This window comes from Eumetopias jubatus, unplaced genomic scaffold, assembly GCF_037043125.1.
Source record: "Eumetopias jubatus isolate StellerSeaLion01/CBP00866 unplaced genomic scaffold, mEumJub1_p1.0 scaffold_3, whole genome shotgun sequence".
Lineage (NCBI taxonomy): Eukaryota > Metazoa > Chordata > Mammalia > Carnivora > Otariidae > Eumetopias > Eumetopias jubatus.
This window is the reverse complement of record NW_028274809.1, coordinates 139,304,907-139,328,854: the sequence shown is the minus strand read 5'-3', so window position 1 is coordinate 139,328,854 and position 23,948 is coordinate 139,304,907. Positions and strand designations below refer to the sequence as shown.

The following is a 23,948-nucleotide window of genomic DNA, read 5'->3' as shown; positions in this document are numbered from 1 at the left end:
CATCTCTGTCTTATTCTCAATCTCAGGGGGAAAACAATCAATATTTCACTACTAAGAATAATCTAGCTATAGGTTGTTTGTAGATATCTTTTATTAAATTAAGGGAATTATCTTTTATTCTTAGTATGTACAAAGTTTTTTTTCATAACTGGATATTGAATTTTATCAAAAAATTTGTTATTTATTAAGATAATCATATCATTTTACTCTATTTTGTTCATGTGATGAATAACATTTGATTTTCAAATACCAAACTAACCTTGCTCCTGAAATAAATTCCACTTGGTAATGATGTATATCCTTTTTTCCTACTTCCAGATTGATTTGCTAACATTTTAGCACTTTTGTGTCTCTGTTCAACAGGTATTTGCTTCTGATTTTCCTTTATTGTAATGTCAAGTTTTGTTATCTAGACTATACTGGACTCTTAAAATGAGGTGGAGGGGCGCCTGGGTGGCTCAGTCGGTCAAGCTCCCAAATCTTGATTTCAGCTCAGGTCACGATCTTGGGGTTGTGAGATTGAGCTCCGAGTCGGGCTCTGCACTGGGTGTGGAGCCTGCTTGAGATTCTCTCTCTCCCTCTGTCCCACCCCTCCCCCCTCTCGCTCTTTCTCCCTCAAAAGAAAAAATTTTAAAAATTTAAAATGAGTTGGAAAGTGTTCCCTTATTTTCTATTTGCTTTGGAAAAATTTTTGTAAGATTGACATTTGTTCTACAAATGTACAGAATTTTTTGTAAAAAGGTTTTTAATTACGGATTTAGTTTTGCTAGCAAATATAAAACTATTCTGATTTTTGGAGTCAATTTTAGTAATTTGCATTTTAAATGTACTGCTTAAAATAAATTGTAAATAAATGCCTAATTTCTAAGCACTGGAGTTTTTTTAGCTATCTTTTTGTTATTGATTTTTAGTTATTTTATGTTGGTCAAAATAAAATTGTTTTCTATTGTTTCAATCCTTTGGAATTTATTGATAGTTGTTTTGTGATCTGCTTGATATAATGTATATTCTTTGTGTAAATAAAAAGTTGTTGGGAATATAAATATTCTAGATTTAGACTGGTTGTATTCAAATCTTCTAAAATCCTATAGATCACTTTCTAATAAATACAGGGAAAGGTGTGTTAAAAATCTTCAACTCTGTGAATTTATCTAGTTCTCCTTTGAGGCAGTCAATAATTTTTGCTTTATGTATTTTAAAGTTATGTTATTAGCTGCATATAGATTTACAGCTTATTCTGTCTTTCTGTTGCTTCCTGTTCCTTTTAATATTATAAAATACCCATATGGGGGCGCCTGGGTGGCTCAGTCATTAAGCACCTGCCTTCGGCTCAAGTCATAATCCCAGGGTCCTGGAATAGAGCCCCGTGTCAGGCTTCCTGCTCAACAGGAAGCCTGCTTCTCCCTCTCCCACGCCCCCTGCTTGTGTTCCCTCTCTCATTGTCTCTCTCTCTGCGAAATAAATAAATAAAATCTTAAATAAAATAAAAATCCATATGTATCGCCAGTAACACTTCTTTTTTTAACAGCTACTTTGTGTGATATTAATACCATTGTATCAGGTTACTTTTGGTTGGTGTTTGCGTGGTGTAGCAAAATTGGTGCTGGATTAACTACAATTCATATGGGGAGAGGAGAAGAACCTTAATCCCTATGCTGTATATAAAAATTAATTCAAGACACAAATGTGAATAGTAAAGAAATAAATCTAAAAGAAAACAGAAGAATAGCTTCACGACCTTGCTGTAAGCAAAGATTTCTTAAGCGGAACATAAACAGCACTGGTTATGAATTGGACTTCAGGAAAACTAAGAACTTCTTTATCAAAAGACACCATCAGGGACCTCTGTTTATGGCCAAAATAAAGTAACAGGGACTAGATTTATTCTCCCACCTCAAACAACCAAAAATCTAGGCAAAACACAGAAACAACAGTTTTTAAGACGCTGGACATCAGATAATAAGAGCAGTGAATATGGGAAAATAAGAAATAAATGAGCAGTGAGCCCTATGACTACCCTATCTTACTGCCTTAGAAGGTTTCAGATCGCAGTGCAGCGAGAGAACCTGGCATCTGGCAGACTCCCTGAATTGAGAAAACAGAGTTAAGATCCTAGAGAAACCAAGATACCTAAAGGATCAAACTGTTTTTAAGTAATTTAGCTGTGTTCCTAGGGAAAAGTTCAAGAATATTTATTGACATATGAAAATACCCAACAAGATAAAGTTCCTAATGTCCAGTACCCAATAACAAATTACCAGGCATGCAAAAAAGGCAGGAAAATATGACCCATGGTAAAGAGAAAAATCAATCAAAATGAATCTAGAACTGAATATTAGCAAAAAAAGAGATTAAAAGCTATTATAACTATACTCCAAAATGGGGGCGCCTGGGTGGCTCAGTCGTTAAGCGTCTGCCTTCGGCTCAGGTCATGGTCCCAGGATCCTGGGATCGAGCCCCACATCGGGCTCCCTGCTCAGCTGGGAGCCTGCTTCTCCCTCTCCCTCTCCCACTCCCCCTGCTTCTGTTCCCTCTCTCGTCTCGCTGTGTTTCTCTCTCTGTCAAATAATAAATAAAATCTTTAAAAAAAAAAAACTATATTCCAAAATGTTCAAAAAATTCAAAGTAGAGACATGGAAGATATTTTTAAAAGATCCAAGCCAAACTTAAGATGAAAACCACAATGTTTGTGGTAAAAGATGCAAAATATACACCAAGAGATTAATGGAAGATTAGATACTGCCTAAGGAAAGATTAATGAACATAAAGGCATAAGAACAGAAACTATCCAAAATGAGACAAAGAGAAAAAAGAATTTTTAAAAGTGAAAAGAGCACCAGCAAGCTAAGGAACAACTTCAAGCAGCCTAATATGCATTTAAATGGAGTATCTGAAGGACAGAGATAGAAAAAAATATTTGAAGAAATAATGGTCAAAATTTTTCCAAAATTGATAAACTATAAACCCATAAACCAAGAATTTCAACAAATCCCAAGCACAAGAAACATGAAGAAAATAATACAAAGCCACATTATCAAATTGTTTAAACCAGCAATAAAGAAATATTAAAAGCAGCTAGCAAAAAAAAGCATTTTATATATAGGAACAAAATAATGATAACAGCAGATTTCTTTGGAAACAATGCAAGTGAAAAGACAACGGAGAAAATCCTTAAATTAAAAAAAAACAAAAAAACTAAAACTAAACAAAACAACCTGTTAAAGTAGAATTGCATATCCAGCAAAAATATCTTTCAAAAAGAAAGACAAAGACGTTTTTAGACCTCCAGCAGATCCTCAGTACAAGAAATGCCAAAGAAAAACTTTCCTTTTAGGCAAAAGGAAAATGCTATCAGATGGTGGATCAACACTAAAGAATGAAGTGTACCAGAAATGGTAACTGTAGGCATCTCAGCCTTCAGCCAGGCTAGATCAGCCATCAGCTAACCAACCCCCAGCTGTGACTGAGCCTTGTCAAGATCAGCAGATATGTCTAACTGAACCCCACATGACCCCAGATGTCTGAACAATTAGTACTTACTACTATATGGGGGGAAAAAAGGACACCCATTAAGAGAGTAAAAAGGCAAGTCAGAAACTGTGAGGATATATTTACAATATATCTATCTACTCAAGAAAGGATTTGTGTCTAAGTAAATCACTCCTACAAATCAAGAAAAGCAACCCAATTAAAAACTGGTCAAAACTTGAACTGGCACTTCACAAGGAAATATCAAAATGGCTCATAAGCATATAAAAAGGTGTCCAACAGGGTGCCTGGGTGGCCCAGTTGGTTGAGCAACTGCCTTCAGCTCAGGTCATGATCCTGGAGTCCCGAGATCGAGTCCCGCATCGGGCTCCCTGCTCAGCAGGGAGTCTGCTTCTCCCTCTGACCCTGCCTCCTCTCATGCTCTATCTCATTCTCTCTCTCAAATAAATTAAAAAAATCTTTAAAAAAATTAAAAAATAAAAAGGTGTCCAACAGCATTAGTCAAGAGGGAAATGGGAGGACATGAGGAAAAGGTGTAACCAAGCATGAACCAAAGACAGAGCAATTATATGCACAATCAGTAGGAGCATAAACTGGTACAACCTTTATGGAAAATTGTTTGGCTTTATCTATTAGAACTAAATATATAGATGCCCAATGATTCAGCATATATATATGACCAGTGAAAACGAGTACTTATGTCCCCAAAAGACATGTAAAACAATGTCCAATGCAGCTTTATTCATAATAACCCAAACTGGAAACAACCCAAATGTCCAACAGTAGAATGGATATTCTCACAAACAAGTTCTACACAACAATAAGAATGAACAGTTTAGAGCTACACACAATATGGGTAAATACCACAAAACAATTACAAATCATAGAAATCACACACCAAAGAATACATATAATTCTACTTATATATGGTTCCAAGAGCACGAAAGATAAATCTATTACAGAAATCAGAAAAGAGGTCATCTTTGTGGGGAGGCAATGAACTACGGAGAGCTTAAGAAAAATTTATGAGGTGAAGATGTTTTCAATATTATTACTCTGTGTGGAGGTTACATGGGTGTATAGGTGTGTGTATGTGTATGAATTTGAATTGCACATTTGCGATTTGTATCTTTCATTTATATTAAAAATAAACTTCAGTAAAAAAATGGAAAAAATTCTGAAAAAAATTCTATGAAGGTGAGGGATTGGAGAAAATAGGGTGTCTCACACAATGCTGGTTGGAGAGTTAACTATGACAGACATTTGGCAATTAGCCATTAATATTACAAATACAAATATATATGGGGCACCGGATGGCTCAGTCAGTTAAGCTTCCGACTCTTGACTGCAGCTCAGGTCATGGTCTCAGGGTCGTGGGATCGAGCCTCAAGTCAGACTCCACGCTCAGTGGGGAGTGTGCTTGGGATTCTCTTCCTCTCCCCCTCTCTTTGCCCCTCCCCACCATGCTCTCTCTCCCTCTCTAATAAATAAATAAATCTTAAAAAAAAAACAAAAAACAGGGGCGCCTGGGTGGCTCAGTCATTAAGCATCTGCCTTCGGCTCAGGGTCAAGCCCCGCATCGGGCTCCCTGCTCTGCGGGAAGCCTGCTTCTCCCTCTCCCACTCCCCCTGCTTGTGTTCCCTCTCTCGCTGTGTCTCTCTCTGTCAAATAAATAAATTAAAAAATCTTTATTTGAAAAAAATATATATATACATATTATCTTTTGACTCAGCAAATCCACTTCTCAGAATCCATCCTCAGGAATACTTGCATATGTGTAAAATGCATGTACAGGGCAATAATGGCAAATTTTTATTAGTAAAAGACTGGTAAATAAGTATCTGTCAATAGGAAATTGGGTTAAAAAAAAAACAACAACAAACCAACCTTGTGGGACACCCTTAGGGTTCTACACATCCTTGAAGAATGAGAAGGCTAGTTATGCATTAATATCTCCAAGTATATCATTTGGCTAAAAAAAGCAAAATGCATTATAGTGTCAAAAAGGAAAAAAAAAGACTATTATCTTATGTGCTATATACAAATGAAGTATCTTTGGAAGGATAAAATGGATTGTCTCTGGGAAGGATAATTGTTTAGTTAGGAGACAAAGACAACAGATTTATTGTATCTTTTTGAAAACCACATGAATATAAGGTACTACTTATTTAAAAATATAATTTAAAGAAATTTTGAAGTAAAAAACATTATAAAAGCAAAGATTTCAGAATTAGGAGTGTAGAAATTTTAAGATTTTGTTTGGTACATGTTCTTGTTTATTATCTGTAAGAACACTCATTTGAAATAAGCACGGAGAATGCAAGCAATTTTAAGGAACTTACCCATACTGTGTCGTTGTCAAAACTGCTCCTCTCTTTTCCTTTTCAAGTTTTAACTTTTTCTTTCTTTCGATATTGGCCAGAGTTGGGTAGTTCCTAGGAAACAATATAAGTCAATTATAAAAGGGCTTTTAGAATACAAATTTAATTATGCAATCAAGCAATTACTGCATTTAGCAACTTTTGTTTAATTAATGACTAATACAATAAATCATTTTAAACCTTTAATACTTTCTAGAATTTTTTTAAGGGAAAACAAGTTGACTGTGCCAATACTATTCAAAATGTAGACCAGCTGTCAGTCCACAAACTTTGCTACCAGTCTATGAGTACGTAAGGAGTTTATAGAATTTGAATCAAATATCCTAAAATGTGCTCAAACTGAGATAGTTCATTTATTTGCCATATACCTGTAAATACTATTAAAAAAAAGTAAGTCTATGTAAATACTTCTGCAAATACATACTAGGTATACCTAAAGTTACCAAAATGAGGAAGAAAAAGTTCTCAAAAAAGGTAGTCTGGTAGAAGGATGAGAAAAGCACACAAATAACTATAACAAAGATCAAAACATAGTAAAAGTGCCCCAAAGAGTATAAAGATGAGGTGGGAAGAAAAGATCGTATCTAGCTGGAGAAATCCAGAAATCCAAAAAGAAAGATGAAAGAAGTTGATCTTACATGGTGTTAATAAACAGAAATTAGATGGAAAACCTTCAGGGTTCTAAGTAGAGCAAACAATGCAAACAAACCAAGGCCTCAGAAGGTGCGCAAGATATCCAGGGAATGTCAACTGGTTCGTTTTGTATCGTTACAAGCAATCAGACAGAAAGGGAGGCTAAGGCCATTAAATAATGTGCCTTGAATACCAGATTAGAAATTTTATAGGGGTGCCTGGGTAGCTCAGTCATTAAGCATCTGCCTTCGGCTCAGGTCATGATCCCAGGGTCCTGGGATCAAGCCCCGCATAGGGCTCCCGGCTCGGTGGGAAGCCTGCTTCTCACTCTCCCTCTCCCCCTGCTTGTGTTCCCTCTCTCGCTGTGTCTGTCAAATAAATAAATAAAATCTTTAAAAAAAAAAAAAAGAAATTTTATATTTAATTCAGTGACAATTGGGAGCCACTGAAAGTTATAAACAGGGAGAGATGTGTACAAGGCAGTGATTAAGATTAAATCTGACAACAGTGTGCAAGGTGAATTGCTCTGACAAAGTTTCTTTGTTCCTTGGCACAGTTGTATGGAGATGCGAGCACCAAACTGGTGGTAAGGGGAAGAGATCCTAGGAATATGAAAGTACAAATGGAGGGGAAACACAGACAGCCCTCTACCACTCAGCTTGGCTAGTCATCAGAGTAAGTTTTAAGAAATACCAATAAATTGTGTTCTGCCATTGTTTCAAGACATTGTTTCCCCCCTCCCTTCTTTTTTTTTTTTCTTTTTTTAACATCTGCATCAATGACTTGAATAGCACAGACAATATGAAGCCTTTGGGTTGGCCACACTGGAAAATAAGCATGGAAACGACACTGAGTAAGTGGTGAAGTCATTAGAAAAAAAGGCAATGAATTTCAATGAGGACAGTGCAAAGCAATCTAGCCAAGATCTATCCAGCCAAGAAAAGTAAACTCCATAAATAAAAGATGATGAATGTACAAGCTATAAATAAACATAAGAGGAAAAGATCAAGGTCATAGGAGATAAAAATCTGACAGCCAGTCAGCACCATATGACTGGACTTTTGGAAAGCAAACATCATCTAAGGTTATGTGAATTGGAGTTTGGCCCATGTACAAGTGTGAAATCTTCCTCTGGTAGTACTCGAAAGGGGTCAGAAACTCTCAGGGCACTGTGTTCAGTTTTGTGCTTCTAAACTGAAAAGGAATGTTAAGGAAAAATAAAAGTTGGATGGGATTCAGAAGAGACTCAAAGATGATTAACAGGCTGAAAACTAAAACCTCTGAGGAAAGATGAAAGGAACTGGAACAATTTGTAGCCTCTAAAAGAGGAAGAGAAGTGACAGTAAATGCTCTAACAGAAAGGATGGTAGCCAGCTGGTCTCAATCTGAAGACAGAAATATGCAGAAGCAGAAATGGTGAGAAAATCAGTGATGACTTTCACAGGCCCCGCGCTGTCTAGGCATATAACTCACAGCTACTCAATACCCTTCACATCTCTGAAATGCACTTATTCTTACTACTGGGGTCTCTTCAAAATTTTTCTTGAGTATTGCAGACCCTTAACATGTTGAGCCATATGCTGAATAGTAAAGATGTGGTACTACAGTGTACCACGTACAAGCGAGCAGATGCTACCTAAGTGCTTCCCAAAGGTAAAAAATGTCAATGTTTGTTATAGCAAGTGGATTTTACATGAGATCTGAGAAAGAATTCCTTAAATAAGATATCAAAGATGTTGTGCAATCTCCTTTGGTGGAAGTCTTTTAAAACAGCTCACTTTCTCTTTCTGGCAGATCAAAGTAACACTTCCTGAAAGGTAAGGGATCTTTCAATGTCCCTTGCAAAGCTAGAAGATGCCATTTTTCAGGGCTTAAAATAAAACCCTCTTCCAAAATGTATACCATTCTTATTAACACAGAACCCAGAGACTAAAAACTAGGAAAAACAAAGGCACTAGAAAGCAAATGATCCAAAAAAAAAAAAAAAAGGAAACCAGAAACACAAAACCTTGTTACACATAAAAAAAAAAAAATCAGAAAGCCCCCTCCAGCAACATGATACTGAAATACAAAAATAAGGGAAAGTCTGGAGCTTTGATAAACAAAAAAATGAAATGCAGTTAAAGTTCCTAAAGTACACTTGAAATAAATCCAAAGACTGTTGAGAAAAAAATCACAAACTGTCTTACATTACACAATTACATACAGACGAAACTTAGTCCAGTGTCTCCTGTTAGAGAATGGGTATTATGAACTTATAAAGCCTGTGACAAGTGCTATTTCCACAGTTGGTTTCTCTGCTTTTACCTGCTAAAATCACTTTCTCCCTGTACTTCCATCTTTCCCCAATACTCCACGAGGAACTGGCCCTGAAACTGTATTATGTCTCTTCTTCTCCTCCTTCTTTCATGTCTTCCCTACTCTTTGCCCTCCCCTTGCCTAAGCCTTAAGTCTGCAGTGACAATCCTTAAGCACTACCATCAATAAATGGGCAAAACTGTGCCAACTCTGACCCGAGCACATATCATTTGGTTACATTATACTCTGACTCTCCCTCTCAAATCACCACCCACTTATTGACTTTTCCCCTAAGCCTATTCTCTATAAAAACACAATCCCTTGGGCGCCTGGGTGGCTCAGTTGGTTAAGCGACTGCCTTCGGCTCAGGTCATGATCCTGGAGTCCCAGGATCGAGTCCTACATGGGGCTCCCTGCTCAGCAGGGAGTCTGCTTCTCCCTCTGACCCTCTTCCCTCTTGTGCTATCTCTCATCCTCTCTCTCTCAAATAAATCTTTAAAAAAAATAAATAAAATAAAATAAAATCTTTAAAAAAAAAAGAATAAAAACACAATCCCTCTTTACTGGCATTGACCCACAACTGCTTCAAAACAAGCCATACCACTGTATTTTTATTTCAAACTCTTTCTGAACTTCAAAAACACATAGCATTTTTTAGAAGCCAACCCCCTCTGTTGGAATTCTGAAAGAAATGGAGATACAGTTTAGAAGGATTTCCTCAGCACCACAGTAACCATTTAAATATAGATCACAAAACTACTCCACCTAGTGGACTCACAATCTATGTAAAGTATGTTTCGATATTTCTAGCAAACTTCTACCAGTGTTTTCTATAATGCCCAATCATACAGCATTTGTACCTCACAGATCAGGAATTAAGAAAGAATCACTTCTGACAGGGTGAGGTGGGGTGAGGGGTGAGGGGTGGGTTGAAAGTTCTTATTAGAAAGCCTTAAAGTTTTTAATTAAACACAGTGGGCATCTCTGGGTTTGGCTAGATAAAGGAATAAGCAAAGATGTGCCTTCCTTAAAGGACAATATACCAAGTAAATCTTTGGCATTTTCTTCCAACTCTAAAATTCTTGCTATATTAAAGTCTTTTACAAGGTTTTCTAACATAACAATTACATAAAGATCTTATCTTTCCTGCATATTAAAGAATACAGTGCCTTCCTCAGGAAGAATGTGGCCCTCAAAAGAAAATTCAAGACATAACGACTATTCTGCCACATCAACATTAAATTTATTCTTTTCAGGCCTTCAAAGAACATTTTTTTAAATGCAGAACGATAGAAATTTAGAAAGTAAATATATTTTTATAATAAGTTTTTTTTAAAAACTGCTAGTGGAGAGAATGTTAATGTATTCTTGAGAAATGTATCAAATGTGCCAAAAGAGAAATGTTTCCCATACTTTTATTAATAAAGTACATTTATAGAAATAATGTATGAGCATGTTACAGCAAAAGAACTTCAGAAACAAGATATGGAATAACCTCAGATGAATCAGCAAGTGCCAAGCGATAATTTCAGAACACTGTATTAACAAGTCCATATCACAGGTACCAATAAACTTCATCCCAGTCATCCTCACCCAATTTCCTCATTCTCTCTAAACATCTCTAAATTTCACAAATCCGTAATTTCATTTATTCACTTCAAAGGTTTTGCCCACTCCTCTTCCGAGACATTTCTGTCCACTATCACAGTGTACCTTCAGTCTACATTCTAGAAACTTGAACTACACTCTATCCTAGCCCCTGTGCCCTCACCTATCTTACATAAAAATCATCACCAATAAGCATATTAAACACTTGCCCAAGTTTATTCCTTATTCAAGACAGACCTGCTTCCAAATACCACTTAAGAGTTTTGAAAAACAGGGGCGCCTGGGGGGTTCAGTCGTTAAGCGTCTGCCTTCAGCTCAGAGGTCGTGATCCCAGGTTCCTGGGATCGAGCCCGGCATCGGGCTCCCTGCTCCGCGGGAAGCCTGCTTCTCCCTCTCCCACTCCCCCTGCTTGTGTTCCCTCTCTCGCTGTGTCTCTCTCTGTCAAATATATAAATAAAATCTTTAAAAATAAATCTTCTAAAAGAGTTTTGAAATACAATGAGCTTTAAACTCTGCCACCAAGCACTGAGGCAAACACTACTAACTGCCTGTTATCCCCCTTTTCCTTAACAATTTTGTTTGCGGATATTCCATCAACTCTGTTGTCACTAAAGGTGGTCAAGCAACCCCCTTGTAGCCAATGAGAGCTACGTGGAAGTCTCCTGGTTGGTTCTGAAAAATAAAGCTATTGTTGTCCCAATGAAAAGAGGCAAATTCAGCTCTGTGTGCCTTTTGACTTTTTCTCATCAGCCTGCCTAGAATGAGGGCTTAATATTTGGATATGCAGGAACCTCCTGGTGGACATGAAGATGAAAGCCACCTACTAAGGAGCAACAAGCAAGAAAATGTGCCTGATACAGTAGCCCAAGACTTTTTTCTACCTGGGAAAAACAGCGCTCTTTGTGCTAAGCTAAGGTAGTAAGGTCGCTGTTCCATTTACTGAAACAGGACCCTGACTGATGCAAGCAGCACTGCACCCTAGCCATCCTCTTTCATCAGAATGCTGATCACGCCCTACTAGGCATATCTTCATTTAAAAACTTGCCTCCTCAAAGCAGTTTCTTATAAAGTTAACCATATGCTTCTTATAAAGTTATACTTATTATATGACAAACAATCCCACTCCCAGCTATTTACCCAAGTCAAAAAAAAGAAAGTATAAACAAAACAAAAACCTGTATATAATGTTTACAAAGGCTTCACTCATATTCGCCAAATACGGGTAACATCCCAAATGTCCCTCAACTGGGAAATAAATGAACAAACTGTGGTATATCCATACAAGGGAACAGGATAGGAACAGACTACTGCTACACGCAACAACATAAATGAATCTCGAATGCACTACAGCTAAGTCAAAGAGTCGGACTCAAAAAGCCACACACTATGATTCCATTTATATCGTGTTCTGCAAAGATACAAATATAGGAGCAGGAAAAATATCAGTGGTTATCAGGGGCTAGAGCTGGGGGTAGAAGTTGACCACAAAGGGCATGAGGGAATTTTGGGGGCTTAAAGGAACAGTCCTATGCCTTGATTGTGGCCGTGATTACACGACGATATACATCTGTCAGAACTACGTATTAAAAAAGATGAACTTCACTCTATGTATAACATACCTTAAAATAAACGGGGAGGATGGGTGGGCAGGCACTATACCTCCTACAAGAAGTCTTGCAAAACAAATTAGTAGCCCTGCCTTCCAAAGATTTCAAGTACCCCTTGACCAGACATTATTATCCCTACATGGTTAAAATTATTGCTTCAGTTGCCTGTGGTCTCATGACCATCTCACATATATTTATCTTATATCTCATATTAGGGTAAGAGTCTTAAAGGTAAGGCAATGTCTACTCCTATATGTTTTTGGTGACCTCAGCCATATATAATAAAATCCTTGCCTTTTCAAATACTCAATGTTTACCTCTAATTTTTAAGCTAAACGACTGTCAAGAAGTTAGCCAAAGGTATCCTAACATACATTAACATAAAGTATCCTAACAAACATATCATAATTTACATTAACATAATATAAATTCAAAGGTTACTAAGATTTCTCACTAACATTAGAAAATCAAACTAGCCTTCTACCAGAGCCTTTACACTTGCTACCTAAGCTGGTTTTTGTCTTCAAATATTAATATACCTTAAGTTTCTTTAGCCTGTGTAATTTTTTTCCTTTAAAGCACTTTTTATACAAAACCACAAGGGGGCATAGTTCATATTCACAGAGGGAAAGCTACTCTAGAAAACAATGCATTCAAACGCAGATCAATTTGGTTTGTCTAGTGATGGTCTGTCCTATGTGGTGACAATTTAACGTTCAAAACCACAGCAGTTTAAGTATCATTAGTTATTATTACTAATTTCCAACCACAATTATTAATCGGATCAACACACTTTTACCCAATTTCTTTAAAAACAACAAAGGTAGGACGCCTGGGCGGCTCAGTCAGTTAAGCATCTGCCCTCGGCTCAGGTCATGATCCCAGGGTCCTGGGATCGAGTCCCGCATCAGGCTCCTTGCTCAGCAGGGAGCCTGCTTCTCCTTCTGCCTGCCGTTCCCCCTGCTTGGGCACACGCACGCTTGCTCTCTCTCTCTGACAAATAAATAAATAAATAAAATCTTAAAAAAGTAAAAACTAAAAACAACAAAGGTAAAAAAATTAAAAATTAAAATGACAAAGGTACAGTTTGAAACATGAATTAAAAACATAAGTCTTAGCAAGATATCTACAACCACTTACTTGGGTATACCAGAATAGAATTACACCCATAATAAAAACATTATCAAGCCACATTTACATATACCAACATTTACAACCATCCTTTAGATCTATGGCACCAGGGAATATAAACAGTCATATAAAAAATAATTCTTATATTTCTAAAGACTATAATTTAGTTTTCTTTTAAAGACACATATGCAAAGAAGTTCATTAACAGGATCATAAAGGACATCTATACCAAAGTGGCAGATGGAAAAGAACGACAAGATATTCCTCTAGCCAGATTGGGGGGGAAAAAAAAACCCTCAAGCATCAGGATTTCAGGTGGTCTAAGGGGAAAACTCAAAGATGGAGAAGGTAAGACACTCTAGAAGCAAGAGCATGAGCAAAACTGAGGCTGAAAGGTCAAAACCCCTGTTTGGGATATGCTAAATAACGAGTCTGGCTAGGAGAAAGAGCTCTTATGAGCAAGTAATGTAGGAATAATCAGAAAAGACATGTTAAGCCCACATTACAGAATCCTGACTGCCAGTTTCAAGGAGCTTTGTCTTCACTGGCATTTTAGTTGGCGAAAACAAATACAATTAGTTTAACGACTTTATTTTTCTATTTTATTCTACAGTGACCTATATAACTAAGAAATACATGCCTGTTGAACATACAATTTTGCACAAGTACAAAGAAAATAACATAACCTTCTCATCCGTCAAGTCAGCTCCTTAAGCGTGATAGCACTGCTGAGTATTCGCCTGCAGAGAACACTTCAACTGTGTGATTTTCTTGAACAGCACTTAGCAACTGAGCCAGAGCTGAGACTTTGCCAGGTAGGTGCAATGAAGGATAAAGGAATAAGGGAGCTGGGATACTGACCAGAGTAGCTGAAGTGAGTTAAACTGGGTAAGGAGAGGTGCCTGTGTGGCACAGTCGGTTGAGTGTCAGACTCTTGGTTTCGGCTCAGGTCATGAGCTTATGGGTCGTGAGATCAAGCCCCAACTGTGGCTCCACACTCAGTGGGGAGTCTGCTTGAATATTCTCTCCCTCTGCCCCTCCCCCAACCTGTGCACGCATGCACGTGTTTTCTCTAAAATAAATGAATCTTTTTTAAAAATAAATAAAGGGACGCCTGGGTGGCTCAGTCGGTTAAGCATCTGCCTTTGGCTCAGATCATACCCCAGTGCCCTGGGATCGGTTCCCGAATCAGGCTCCATGCCCAGCAGGAAGTCTGCTTATCCCTCTGCCTACCACTCCCCCTCCTTGTGCTCACTCTGTCTGATAAATAAATAAACAAACAAACAAACAAACTGGGTAGGGAGGTGAAGACAGAGGGGATGACAGAAGAAAGTAAAGGGGGTAAGGGATGGGAAGTCTCGACTAGTGCAAGACCACGTAGAGGTGACAGTGAGAACTGGATAGAATGGAAGTTATGATCAAAAAGGAGTATGCCCAAGGGCACCTGGCTGGCTCAGTCAGTAGAGCACACGACTCTTGATCAAGGTTGTGAGCTCAAGCCCCACACTGGGTGTAGAAATTACTTAAAAACAAAACAAAACAAAATTTTTTTTTAATTTATAGAAAGACGAGTATGCCTAGCTTTAGAATTTCCAGGGCAAAAATCCAGAGTATAAAATCCAGACTGTGATCATGAAAGTGAGTGGCTAAAATTGCATGGAGGTGAAGGAAATCTGAATATAAAAAGGCCCTAATGAACTATTTATTATAAGCTATGAGTCTCAAAAAGTCAGAGGAATTCAAAGTATACACGCTTCTGTTGGAGCATCTAATATGCCAACAGCAGGTAGCAAAGGTAACTGCAACCCACTGCAACCCATCTTGTTACGAGTCACTGGGGAGGGTGTTAGAACTGCAGAGAGCTGTGTAGACAGATGGCAGGAAATTCAAAGAAGGGTGAAGGAGCAATCATCTGCGTCCACATCAAGTAGGCCCTACCTGTCACAAAATCAGTCACTTTTTTTGTTTTATTTCACCTTTCCACAGCAAACTACACTGCTACTACTAATCACATCTTCCTTCTTGAAATCCTCCCCTCTACTGGCTTTCATGACATGTCATATTCCTAGTTTTCTTCTACCTCTCCAGCTCTCACTTGGCAGTCTTACTGATTTTTACTCTGTTAGGCTGTCTTCTTTCACTCTATCCTCTCTTTCTGGGGGGAATGTCTTTATATTTATAACCTTATTATTTAAAAATATATATCTCCAGCCCAGTCTGGTCCAAGACCCAACGCCTATGCAACATCTTCAAATAAATATCTCAGAATCTCCTCATACTCAACAATGTCCAAAATCAATACATCCAAACCCTCTTCCAGGATTCACTATATAGAGGGGCTCACATCAGGAACCTGTAAGTTTCCTCAAAACCTTTCCTCCTCAACCTCTTAACATTCAATCTCCGAAGAGTGCCCATTTACCTCCCAGATGTTCTGTATCCACCTAGTTCTTTCTGTCCGTATCCCTGCCATCTTCCAAGAACTTCTATCCTCTCTTACCCATACTCAAGTTCCTTGAACACGCCCATCCATCTAGATACTATCCCTGCCTCCCCTCATCTTTTCCTAGTAAGATCTGAGTTCAGCTCAACCTCCCTTTGCCAAGAAACACCGTACTCCTCCAGACTACATGCTGAGAAGCAGGGAAGGATTGTGAGAAAGTGAAATAGCTAGACTTGTAGAACAGAGTCATTGAAAGTGGTGACCATTGGGACACCTGGGTGGCTCAGTCAGTTAAGCGTCTGCCTTCAGCTTAGGTCATGATCCCAGGGTCCTGGGATTGAGTCCTGCATTGGGCTCCTTGCTCAATAGGGAGTCTGCTTCTCCCTCTGCCTGCCACTCCCCCTGCCTGTGCTCTCTCTCTCTCTGACAAATAAGTAAATAAAATCTTTAAAAAAAAAAAAAGGAAGAAAGTGGTGACCATTATTAATAGTGGTCTAATTTTCTCAGAGTTCATGATTCAATTTATACAGCCACTAGAGATAAGAGAACCAAAGCTGGCAAATTAGAAACTCATCTCAGACCTTTCCTACTGACTTAAGTGAACTCAAAACTTGCAAGATTCAACAACTTAGTTAACTTCCTAACTGCTTTATAATCTATGCTGACTAGGAGCCATTGTCATCCTCTTCAAAAGAATTAAACATTTATAAAAAGGCCTGGCACCAATGAGCTGCACTAACTTCCAACTGATCAAAGTCAGGGCTAAGTAGCAAGGGGAACAGCCTACTGTTTTAGCACTTAGGTCACTTCCACCCCATCTAGCAGGATAAAATCTTCAACACCGTCAGCATCTGCTCTTCAAAAACTAAGTATCAAACAGGAAATGGAGTTAATTCTTCTTGTTTTATTATTTTTCTGTGTAAAATGATAAAAAGATATAACCTATTGATAAAAACAAACAAGCAAAGCAAAAAACAAAACAAAATAACCATATACTTAGGGAGTTGTGAGGAGAAAAAAATTGTATATATAAAGAAGCCAGTTAAATGGAGCAGGATGCTGCAATATGCCATGCTTCAGAATTCTTCACTAAGTCAAACCATGTCATGGTCCTAACTACTCTGACTTCTAAGTTTGACTATGCAATTGGCTAGGCTCCCTTCATGCTGAGACTGGGTCTTCCTACCCTGCACCATTTAACAGAAAGTCAATCCACAAATATTTATTCTCCACATACTAAATTCCAGGAACAGCCCAAAGTGCAGCAGAACCAAAGATGTCCAAGACTAGGGATAACTGATATAATGCAACAGATGCTACTGTGGTTGTATTCATAAACTACTTAGTCACAGATGATGTAGTAAATAGTGCCTTAGGGTAGGGTGGTCTGTGGACTGGCAGCCAATCCACATGCTGATGCCAGAATATAAACCAACTATGTTACGAAGTAAAATATTTAATCAGCTGACATCTTTTCCTACCAAGATTTTCTCTCAGTAAAAAATGTATCAATTTACATTCTGATACAAGTTTCTCATCTTATTACAGACTAGCACCCTGCAGCACTGAGATAAAATGAAGATTAAGAAGAGAGTGATAAATCAGGGGACATCTGAAACAGGTCTTTCAAGATAGTAAGATTCTGCCAAGGAGATAAAGAGAAAAAGGCATTCTAGTGTACTCTACCCCTGGTGGCCTAAACGCCTTCATTTGTTAGTCAAAGATGTGACTAAAATTCTATTAAATCCACCACGTCCATGCTGACTGGCTAGACTCCACTTGCTTAAAAATTAAATTCTTCTAATTGTCCCTTCACCCTCATCCATCTCTGCATTTTACAATATTCATAACTGATACTTATACACACATTGACTAAATTCTATTTGTTCTCAGTTGGTTCTAAATCTTTATGTTTATGCTGGCTTCCCATAGAATTACCTCTATAGTTTTAAAGGGCAGTCACTAACTTTTTCACCTAACAGTATAATATCTGCCACGACACTACATATGTAAATGGATCTAAACTAAAAATTTAAGATACCATGGATGGACCTAGAGGGAATGATGGTAAGTGGAATAAGTCAGAAAGAGAAAGACAAACACCACATGACCTCATTTATATGTGGAATCTGAAAAATAAAACAAATTAAATAATAAACGAAAAGCAGAGTCAAGCCTATAGATACAGAGAACAAACTCATGGTGGCTGGAGGGGCGGTGGGGGGGAGGGAGGGGCACAATGGGTGAAGGGGAGTGGGAGACACAGGCTTCCAGTTATGGAATGAGTGAGTCACTGGGGTAAAAGGTGCAGCATAGGAATGTAGTCAATGGTATTATAATAGTGTTGTATGGTGACAGACGGTAGCTACATTTGTGAGCACAGCATAACGCACAGACTTGTTGAATTACTACACTTTATACCTGAAACCAATATGACATTATGTGCCAACTATACTCAAATATTAAAAAAAAAACCAAAAACATGTATTTTAAGAGGTTTAAAAGTGAGACAGTGAGTGCTATATAAAAGCATTAAGATGCCCTGGGGTGTATTTCATTTATACATTTACTCACCTCACATTGTACCCACAGCACATATTAACAAACTAATAAAACATGCTATGTCACGTTTTATTGTTTGCTGGGCATCTGATCAAGCTTACCTTACTCACATACCCAAGACTTTGAGGATGATGACAGTGGTAATAATACCCATAATTTTACTAACATCCTCTTTTCATAACATCAACACGGTCTCAAATTATTCATTATAAATAAAAATGTTGAATTTAAAAATAAACTAAAAAATTAAGTTCAACAAAGCAAAAATTTGACCTGCCGGTCCAAAGAGTTTTAAGTATTTTTCTTGACCTCAGAAGATAACTATCCCCTTTCTCATCTCAGGCTCTCCTCATTTTTTAATTCCAGAAAAACATCTGACTTAAAAATGCATCTAACCATTCTAATAATTCTACCTAGTTTTGGCTTTAGGGTGAGCTGTCATATTCCTTTCTGAGAAGACAGTAAAAGAGTGTCCTCCTGGGAGTTTTCATGAGAATATTCTAGCTAGACCTCTATGAAACTTTCTTCCCTGATAAGCATAAAGCCACAAGTCACACTGTGGCTCAATTTTCTTAGCCATTACTCATAGGAAAGAATTCCTGGTCTTTTTTTAATTAAGGATAAACCCATGTATCATTGCTATACTTCCTCTACCTAGCATACTGCAGTCATTACAAACTTTTGTTGGGGGAAAAAAAAAATCAAAAGAAAAACATGGCAAAGTATTATGTATTTTTTTAATAAGAGCACCCACTCATGATTATCTGAGCACTGAACATCTAACATAGCTGGCATGTAGTAGCTCCCCTCAAAGAGTAGAGTACGGTCCCATTATGACACCAGTTATTTACAAAGAGTTTGTATTAGGTCCTCTCAAAACTTATTCAATAATAACTTCATATAACATAGCTCACAGCCACATTCCCTAGTACCAACACTGTAAGGGAATTCAATGAATCAAAACTACCCTAGTAAAAATTGTATGCTTATTTTTAAAACATCAAATAACAATCTCAAATTCACTATATACCAACTCTGAAGAACAGCAAAATTAGTACTAGTCATTTTCAGAGGAATATTTGCAATGTTAAAAAACACCATATTTCCTTTTTCAAATTACTCATTAGGGCCAGAACAGGCATTATTTGGAAGTACTCAGCCTTGCCACAGTACAAGAAAGTTATTTCACTAGTTCTGAACTCTTGACTCACTTCCTTCTTTCTTCCCTCCATCTTGCAATCTCCTCTGGAGTGTCTAACTTGATCTTCTTCATACCAGGAGCATGCATCTAGGGAGAAAAAGCCTGCTGAACATCAGGAAGCATATTGTATGTGTTGGTCGTTTTTTTGTTGTTGTTGTTTTTTAATTTTTTGTTTTTTAAAGTAGGCTCCATGTCCACATGGGGCTTGAACTCACAACCCTGAGATCAAGTCACATGCTACACCAACTGAACCAGCCAGGCACCCTCATATTGTATGTTTCTGACTAAATTTCCAGTATCATGGGGGATAATGGAGACTCTGTACTCAACATTAAATTTACTAGCAGAGACAATTTTAAAACAAAGTAAGCAGGTTTTATCTATCCATTATTATGACTTCTCCTTTAAAGGAAAAAGAGTAATTTCTTGTTTGGATTAGTGCTGATAAAGAAAAAAGGAGTAACATAACTCTGGTTACAAAGTAGGTATGTCACCATTTCTCAACTGACATCAAATACCCAAATGAATGACCTACCAACCAAAACCGATTGAGGTAGCTAAAGAAATAATGAATACACAGAACGATTTGAAGCAGCACAGTGTAGTAAAACACATATAGAATGTGTGGTCAAGAAACTCAAGTGCAAGAGTCAGCACTAAGGCCCTGAGCAGTCATTTTTTTTTTTTAATCTATTAACTCTGGCCAGTATCTATCTACTTCACATAGTGGTTTGTGAGGATAAAATTGAGTAATACAAAGTACAAAGTACTCCTTGAATGTTACTTATTATTAGGCTATGTAAATGAAGAGCTGTGAAGATAGCAAATCAATGAAATAAAAAGAGCATGAATTAAAAAAAAAACCCACACAAGAACTTACATTTCTCCAATGGAATTGGACAATTTTCTCATGGGCACTAAAAGAACAATCTACTTCAGGACACTGCAAGAGTTTAGAAAAAAAGACCATTCAATGTTTTCCATATTAAATTTACCCAACTACCACATATTCAGACGTAATCTGGTTCAATTACATAGTTATCCAATCTACGTCGTGTTATCATCCCATACTTACGTCCATAGCAAAACAAACAGCACTCCAAAACAGGATTGTATTTAAAAAGGAATGACACCCTCAAAGCATATAGAACAGTAATATATATCAATTACTTCTCTACTTAGTAAATGCATGACATCAGCAACATTATAAAATTTTCCTAATTCCTAAAGTTGAAGGGGCATTCCTATTAATTGAAAAGAACCTTTCCAAATTAAGAACATTCTGATTAAAAATTTCCTAAAAGTACTTAATAAGGTCCAGACCATCCTTAGAGAGTGATGGGCCATGGCAAATTACGGTGTGGTTAAACGGTCAAGGGTAGCCTTGAAGGGGAAAAAACACACAAAGGTGCACAGAGGAGCTGGAGGCGAGGCCCAACACTTACAAAACAGAGGAGGTGCACACACACAGCTGTCAGACCCCCCTTCTTTGCTGCCATCTTGCCTCTTCCTGAAGCAGTGGGCTCCCCACCCTCAAACCGCACATCCCAGGGTCTCGGTCTCAATTTGTCAAGTAATCAAACAACTTTTCTATGAAAACTATAAACTTTTAAGGAAAAATGCTCAAATTTCTACCAAATATACCCATTTTTCTATAAATTTCAGGGCAACCAAGAAAAACCTACTTTCATATGTTCAGACATGTGTTTATCATACTTTTCTTGATTTTTAAAACCACGATCACAGGTATCACAAAAACAATGAAAAACTGGTTCCTTTCTTTTCTGCAAATAAAAACAGAAAGGCATTAGGCTTTTGATAAAAAATGTTTAATCAATAATAAAAATATTAACTATCCTTCCGGTGGTATGTACTTTGATTTTTCACATAACCCCTGTATGTGGGAGAAACTTCTGAATACATTTCTAATGAAGGGATAATTCTGTTTCTTTTATTTTATTTTTAGGAAGTACATTAGGAAAAGCCAGGCATGATAAAGAAATTTTAAATCTGAGTAGAGCTAATATAATCTGTGAGTAGATTTCAAATTGGTAATCTAATTAAAAGTACAGCATATGTCAAAATGATCTAATAGTTAATATTCATGGTAAAAACAGCATTTCAACTTTTAGGAAAAACAAATATATCACATTTTTTTAAACCCCAAAAAGGAAAAAAAGAATCATTTAGTAAAGGTCAGTTATTTGTTCCAAATTTGCTATTTTTATGCTTAAACATAAAACAAAAAAAAATTACTACAATGATAAGAGTATATAGGAAATGGTCTCCCATTGTTTAATGTTGGGATTATGTTAACACATTATACATGCACAATATTTTCTTAGTATTAGCTACATAGTTGCCATGCCAAAATGAACGATACTAATTTCATGCTGTAGACTTTATTCAACTCATTCTAAAATAATGACATTACTTTTTTTTTAAGATTTTAAGTAATCTCTACACCCAGTGTGGGTCTCAAACTTACAACCCCAAGATCAAGAGTCACATGCTCTACCAACAGAGCCAGCCAGGCACCCTGACATTTATACACCTTAAAACAGACCAGATTGATAAGCTTCATCAGAATAAAAGAAGCCTGGGACGCCTGGGTGGCTCAGTGTCCAGGACTCTTGATCTCAGCTCAGGTCATGATCTCGGGGTCTTGAGATCACGCCCCGGTCTGCTCAATGCTCAGTGGGGAGTCGGCTTGAGATTCTCTCTCCCTCTGCCCCTTCCCCCTGTGCACACATGTGCGCAAGCTCTCTCTCTCTCTTTCTTTCTCCCTCTCTAAAGTAAATAAATAAATCTTTAAAAAAAAAAGAATAAAAGAAGCCTATTTTTAAGATTTGGTCTCTGAAGCATAACCAAGAGTTGATCCTGATTTAAAAAAAATAACTTTTTTCATAAAAATGATAAATATCCACTACTGAAAAGAAATGAAGCATTACAGTGAGTTAAGATAAATAATAAATAACAATAATAATACAAACCCTGTCTGAACAATTTCAGACATTACTTCAGGCACAGAAGATAAACTAATTATAAACTATTTTAAATTAACATTAAATTTAATTTTAATTGAATTTAACACGAGAAATACTGCAAATGCTTTTTTTAATCACAGAAATATCTGTCCCTAAAAAATCCATGTCATGAAGAAAAATTGTAAAAAAAAAAAAAGGTTTGTGTCATTGTAATTTGTTCTTAACTCCATACTTTCAATTTTACAAGAGAAGAGTTTGGATTTCCATTCTTCTCCCTAAATTCCACCCTTCCTATCCCAATTCACTAATGTACATGTATATATATACATTTTTTTTTTTAGTTCACTAAGGTTTAATAACATTTACATTTACTAGTAATCGTAGTTCTCAATTATATTTATTCATGAAAATATACTGAAATGGATTGTTTTTTTTCTACAATTTCTCCATTTATTTCTCAAAAAGATTTTGCTTAAAGTTTTTACTTAAAGCTAAGATCCTTAAAGATCCTACTATAGCAAGGCCTCACTGTGTCAAAAATGGGTGCAAAACACTGAGACCATTGTAATAGAAACAAAAGGCATGAAACAGTGACATAGGGACCCAAGTGTCACATTCAAGAATATCTTTAAAAATACCTTTTTTTTCTGTTTTCTACTGGGAGGGAAGTTGACATCAGTGAACTTTGGATCATATTTTCGTGGAAAATAAGGATGTTTAACTAAAAAACAAAAAGAAATCCATAAATATTTCCAACTACACAATTTTTAAATTTTTATTTACCCTAACATGTCACAAATACTTGAGTAAAAACTACCTCTTCTAAGAAGAAAAGTAGTTCAAACAAATTAACAAAGATTAAGACTATCTACCAAATGAATATATAATTGGTAAGATTACATGCCCATACATGCTTTAGGTGTCAAAGAAAGGAATGGCCACTCTAACCTGATGAAATTTCTTGTAGTTATTTCAAACATTAGAAATGTAAACAATAAAATCCCAATATAGTGCTTTCAGCATCAATTTTATCCCAGGAAAACAGAGCCTTGTGAAATATTACTGCCAGGACCCAACTCTGAAACCCTTATCTTTCACCTCAATTACTCTGACAGCCTCCCCCATTGTCTTCCAGTTCCTAAGCCCTCTCTTCCAACAGACCCTGCACACTGACACCACAAAAATAATCCTCCACTGGTCACAACCCTGCTGGAAAATCTACGAATGACTTCCCAGAGTCCTTTAATGAGAACCCGTTTTATTTTCTCATCCTACACTTCCCCCCATACCTCCACTTTACTTTGCTTCAGTCACACCAGAACAGTGCAATTCTCAGAACTCACCTTGTACTCACACCTCTTTGCCCTGTCTAAAAAGTATCTCTTCCTAAATCCTAAACATCTCCCAAGACACTTCTTCCAAAAGCTTTCCCCAACTTCCTCTAAACTCTAAAATCACCTTTCATATGCCTCCATCACCAGTCACGCTGCACTGATTTACACTTATGAGCCCATCTCATCTGACTTAGAACTGTCTTAGGCACATTCCTATTCCCAGCGTTTGGCACACAGTAAACACTGATTTGGATTAAAGTTAATGTAAATTAAA

At 37.1% G+C, this 23,948-nt stretch overlaps 1 protein-coding gene across 1 annotated transcript in view; it reads right to left on the bottom strand.

The window, feature by feature from the left end:
• The window catches only part of NUFIP1 (nuclear FMR1 interacting protein 1), a 47,489-nt gene that overhangs the window by 22,097 nt on the left and 1,444 nt on the right, over positions 1 to 23,948 (bottom strand). Inside the window, exons 2-6 of the mRNA XM_028105710.2 lie at positions 22,979 to 23,061; positions 21,039 to 21,137; positions 20,234 to 20,296; positions 19,364 to 19,440; positions 5,832 to 5,924 (exon numbers count right to left, since the gene is read on the bottom strand). Coding sequence (XP_027961511.2) covers positions 5,832 to 5,924; positions 19,364 to 19,440; positions 20,234 to 20,296; positions 21,039 to 21,137; positions 22,979 to 23,061 — 415 coding nt within the window. The remainder of the gene's footprint in view (positions 1 to 5,831; positions 5,925 to 19,363; positions 19,441 to 20,233; positions 20,297 to 21,038; positions 21,138 to 22,978; positions 23,062 to 23,948) is intronic.